Source organism: Camellia sinensis, chromosome 12, assembly GCF_055761805.1.
Source record: "Camellia sinensis isolate YWXY chromosome 12, ASM5576180v1, whole genome shotgun sequence".
NCBI lineage: Eukaryota > Viridiplantae > Streptophyta > Magnoliopsida > Ericales > Theaceae > Camellia > Camellia sinensis.
In genome coordinates, this window is record NC_138972.1 from 153,345,897 (window position 1) to 153,350,626 (window position 4,730).

A 4,730-nucleotide genomic window follows, 5' to 3' on the forward strand; every position below is an offset into this window, starting at 1 on the left:
TTCTTCCTCCAGGAGATATTTCAATAAGCTTCTAAGTCAAAATGATCCAAGAACTTTGATATATAGAGATATTTCTATAAGGGTGAATAAGACAAAAATTCAATCGTTTAAGCATCCCAAATTGAAATTCCACAGAAAATCCCATTATAGCTTAAAAATCATGCAGATTTCAAATGTCAAATCAATTTCAGAAAATTAAGTCTCTAAGGCTTCCAATTCTGGATTCAAACAGTTTAAGTGCGATAGATAATTTTCTTATTCAGTAGATAGGAATCCATATTTCCAAGTTTCATTTAATTCAATGTAGTTTCACATAGAATTTCACAATAAGCATTCAAAAACACAAAATAGAGGACTGAAAAGATACCAGAATCATGTACGAGGGTCGGGTTATTACACTCTCCCCCCCTCCCTTAAATAAGTTTGGTCCTCCAAACTTGTTTTACCTTAGGACGGAAATAGATGCGGATATTGGTGTTGCATTTCATCTTCCTTTTCCCAAGTTGCCTCGGTTCCGTAGTGCTCTTGCCATTCCACTTTTACCATTGGAATTTCTCGGCTCCGTAACTATTTTACTTGATGGTCCAGAATTTGAATTGGTTTTTCCTCGTACGTTAACTTGTCAGTCAACACAATTTGGTGATAATCAATAACATGTGACGGATCTGGAAGGTATCCTCGAAGCATAGAAACATGGAACACGTTATGAATCTGACTCATATGTGGTGGAAGGGCAACTCGGTAGGCTACTGGACCCACTTTTTCTAAGATCTGAAAGGGACCAACATATCGGGGTGTTAGCTTACCCCTTTTTCCGAATCTTGGATGTCCTTTCATTGGGGTAACTTTCACAAAATCATGACTATCCACGTCAAATCCAAATTCCTTTGCCGGCTATCTGCATAACGCTTCTGTCTACTTTGGGCAGTTTTCAATCTTTCTCGAATAATTCTAACTTTTTCAGTTGTCAAATGGACAATCTCTGGCCCTAACAATGGCCTATCTCCAACCTCAGCCCAACACACGGGAGAACGACACGGTCTTCCATACAGAGCTTCATAGGGTGCCATGTCAATACTCGAATGGTAACTGTTATTATACGCAAACTTGACCAACGGCAGATGAGTTTCCCAACTTTCCTGAAAATCCAGAACACACATTCGAAGCATATCCTCTGGCATCTGAATCGTCCTCTTGGATTGTCCATCTGTTTGAGGGTGGAAGGCTGTGCTAAACTTTAATTCTGTACCTATTGCATCCTGTAGACTTTGGCAGAACCTTGAAACAAACTTTGGATCTCTATCTAACACAGTTGAGACCGGAACACCGTGAAGCCTTACAATTTCATTCAGATAGATCACAGCAAGTTTATCTGCATTATATTGGCTCTTCACAGGCAAAAAAGTGGGCAGACTTAGTCAATCGGTCGACAATGACCCATATAGAATTCATACCTCGAGGTGTCTGTGGTAAGCCTACAACAAAATCCATGGTCAGATGTTCCCATTTCCACTCTGGGATTGGAAGGGGTTGTAATAATCCTGCGGGTTTCTGATGCTCTGCTTTTACCTGCTGACATTGCAAACACTTAGAAACAAACTTTGCGATTTCTTCTTTGATACTTGGCCACCAAAAATTTTGCTTCAAATCCCAGTACATTTTAGTACTTCCTGGATGCATTGAAACTCTTGAGGCATGTGCTTCTTCCATCAATTTCCGTTTAAGTTCTAACACATTAGGGACGTATACTCGGTTTTGAAATTTAAGCACAGAATCCGTCAAAGTGAACCCCAGTTTCGGTTTTGTCTCCATTTCATCACGTATCTTCTTTAGAGCTCCATCTTCCATTTGGCGTAATTTAATCTCTTCAAGTAATGTCGGTTGGGCCATCATTGTTGCCACTGTTGCTTCTTAACCATGTATCATCAAGTCGACTCCCATCTTTTTCAGCTCACTTATCAACTCCTTTTTTCTGTCAATAGATTTGCAAATTTCCCACATTTTTCCGACTAAGTGTGTCCGCCACCGTGTTGGCTTTAACAGGATGATAGTGGATCTGCAAATCATAATCCTTAATAAGCTCCAACCACCGCCGCTGGCGCATATTTAACTCTTTTTGGGTAAAAAGGTATTTGAGACTTTTATGGTCGGTATAAATGTCGCAAGTAGTCCCATACAGATAATGCCGCCAAATCTTTAAAGCAAAAACTACTGCGGCTAGCTCAAGGTCATGCGTGGGATAATTCTTCTCATGAGGTTTAAGCTGTCGAGAAGCATAAGCGATAACTCTTCCGTTTTGCATAAGCACACAACCAAGTCCCTTATGTGAAGCATCACTGTAAATCACAAATCCCTCAGTACCAGATGGCAGTGCAAGGACCGGAGCTGTAGTTAACTTCATTTTTAATTCTTGGAAAGCAGATTCCCGCGGTTCTGACCATTCAAATGCAACTCCCTTTTTAGTCAACTGTGTGAGTGGTACAACAATTTTGGAAAAATCTTGAACAAATCTCCTATAATATCCGGCTAACCCCATAAAACTACGCACTTCAGTCACATTAGTCAGAGTCGGCCAGTTCACAATCGCCTCAATCTTGTTTGGATCAACAGAGACTCCTTCCTTAGTTATAACATGCCCCAAAAATGCCACTTCACGTAGCCAGAATTCACACTTCTTTAGCTTTGTGTACAACTTCTTTTCTCGGAGGGTTTGAAGAATTGAACGAAGATGATTCTCGTGAGCTTCTGCATTCTCTGAGTAAATGAGGATATCGTCAATAAAGACCACTACAAACTCATCTAGATAAGGTTTGAAGACACGGTTCATTAGATTCATAAATGCTGCTGGTGCGTTAGTAACTCCAAAGGGCATAACTAGAAATTCATAATGACCGTATCGGGTTCGAAAAGCTGTCTTCTCAACATCATCGGCTTTAACTTTCAATTGGTGGTATCCGGACCGTAAATCAATTTTGGGAAAGACCTGTACCCCTTGTAATTGATCAAATAAATCGTCAATCCGCAGTAATGGGTACTTATTCTTGATTGTTACTTTATTAAGCTCCCGGTAGTCTATGCATAATCGGAGTGTTCCGTCTTTCTTTTTCACAAACAGGACTGGTGCACCCCACGGAGAAACACTCGGGCGGATAAACCCCTTATCCAGTAGGTCTTGCAACTAAATCTTCAATTCCCTCATTTCAGCTAGTGCCATTCGATACGGGGTTTTAGAAATGGGTTGGATTCCCGGTAGCACTTCAATCGTGAACTCGATTTCACGGTCCACTAATTCTCCTGGCAATTCTTCCGGAAAGACATCCGAAAAGTCACAGACAACTGGGATCGCATCAGTATTCTCATTCATTATCGGCCCTTCCAAAACACTACATAAGTACCCCTGACACCCTTTCTGAATTAATTTACAAGCCCTTGCTGCAGAAATCACATACGGTGGAGAAGTTACTCCCTGTCCTTGAAAAGTAGATTCTGATTGCCCCGGAGGGTGGAATTTGATTTGCTTTGTCAAACAGTCTATAGTGGCACTATATTCACCCAACCAATCCATTCCCAGAATAATATCAAAAGAAGTCATATCAAGTGGTAATAGATTAGCATATACACGGATATCCCCAATGAGAAGTTCACAAGCAGAATAGACAGAAGTACAGATCACGGAATTTCCCATAGGTGAAGATACGCACAACACATAAGTCAATTCTTCTTCAGGTTTATCAAATTTTTTCGCAAATAATTTTTACACAAAGGAACAGGTAGAGCCAGAATCAAATAAGACGTAAGTAGAATGACCATGAACCATAAATGTACCTGACACAACTGTTGTTGCATTCTGTACATCTCTCGGAACCAACGCAAAAACCCTGCCTTGCCTCGTAGTGTCCTTATTGTTAGCAGGCTTAGCAGCCGACTTGGCATTAGGAGCCGGTGTAGACCCTGCTGAACTTGTGGCGGCCTTATTACCAGTTTGTTGATTCTTTTGCGGACAGTCTTTTATCAAATGACCCGTTTTGCCACATCGAAAGCACGCTTCAGACAATCGGTGACAAATCCCATGATGCCTCCATCCACATTCTGGACACACAGGAGCTGAATTTTGAGGAGAAGTAGTGGTGCTGGAGGTCCCTGAATTTTGCTTCTTGTTTGGTGGAGTAGTTGACCCCTTGAACCATTGGTTGTTCTGCCTCTTTTCTTTCCATTCAGAAATCTGAGTCTGAGCAGCAATATTCCCTTCTGCTATAATAGCCCTTTCTAACAAATCAACGTAGGTAGGCAACTTCAACACATTAACTCGGTCCAGAATAGTACCCCGCAATCCTCCTTCGAATTTTCGCGCCTTCTTATATTCTGTATCTACCATGTGAGGTGCAAACCGGGCTAGCTCTGCGAATTGAGCTTCATATTCGGCAACAGTTTTGTTTCCTTGTCTCAATGTTTCGAATTCGGTCACCTTCTTATCTCGCATACTCTAGGGAAAATATTTATCATAAAACAGCGCCAAGAACCTGTCCCATGTCAACCCCTGGTGCATTGTTCTTGTAAGCATCCACCACCTCCGTGCTTCATCTTCAAGAGTGAAAGCAGCAAGTTCCACCTTTTGAACTTCAGTACAAAGGAAAACTTCGAACAATTTTTCTATCCCTAACACCCATGCCTCAGCTTTCATTGGTTCAATTCCTCCTTTAAACGATGGTGGTTTCATCTTTTTAAACTCC

The 4,730-nt window shown here is 41.2% G+C and overlaps 1 protein-coding gene across 1 annotated transcript; it reads right to left on the bottom strand.

The window, feature by feature from the left end:
- Nucleotides 1–3,178: 3,178 nt before the first annotated feature.
- On the bottom strand, nucleotides 3,179–3,685 carry LOC145803988 (uncharacterized). The gene has a single exon (XM_082897391.1). It carries the CDS (start codon nucleotides 3,683–3,685, stop codon nucleotides 3,179–3,181), a length of 507 nt encoding a protein of 168 aa, XP_082753517.1.
- Nucleotides 3,686–4,730: the final 1,045 nt, after the last annotated feature.

What these genes read in the sequence shown, in the direction of transcription:
- LOC145803988 (XM_082897391.1), bottom strand. Translation starts at nt 3,685, where the DNA reads ATGGGAAATTCCGTGATCTGTACTTCTGTCTATTCTGCTTGTGAACTT.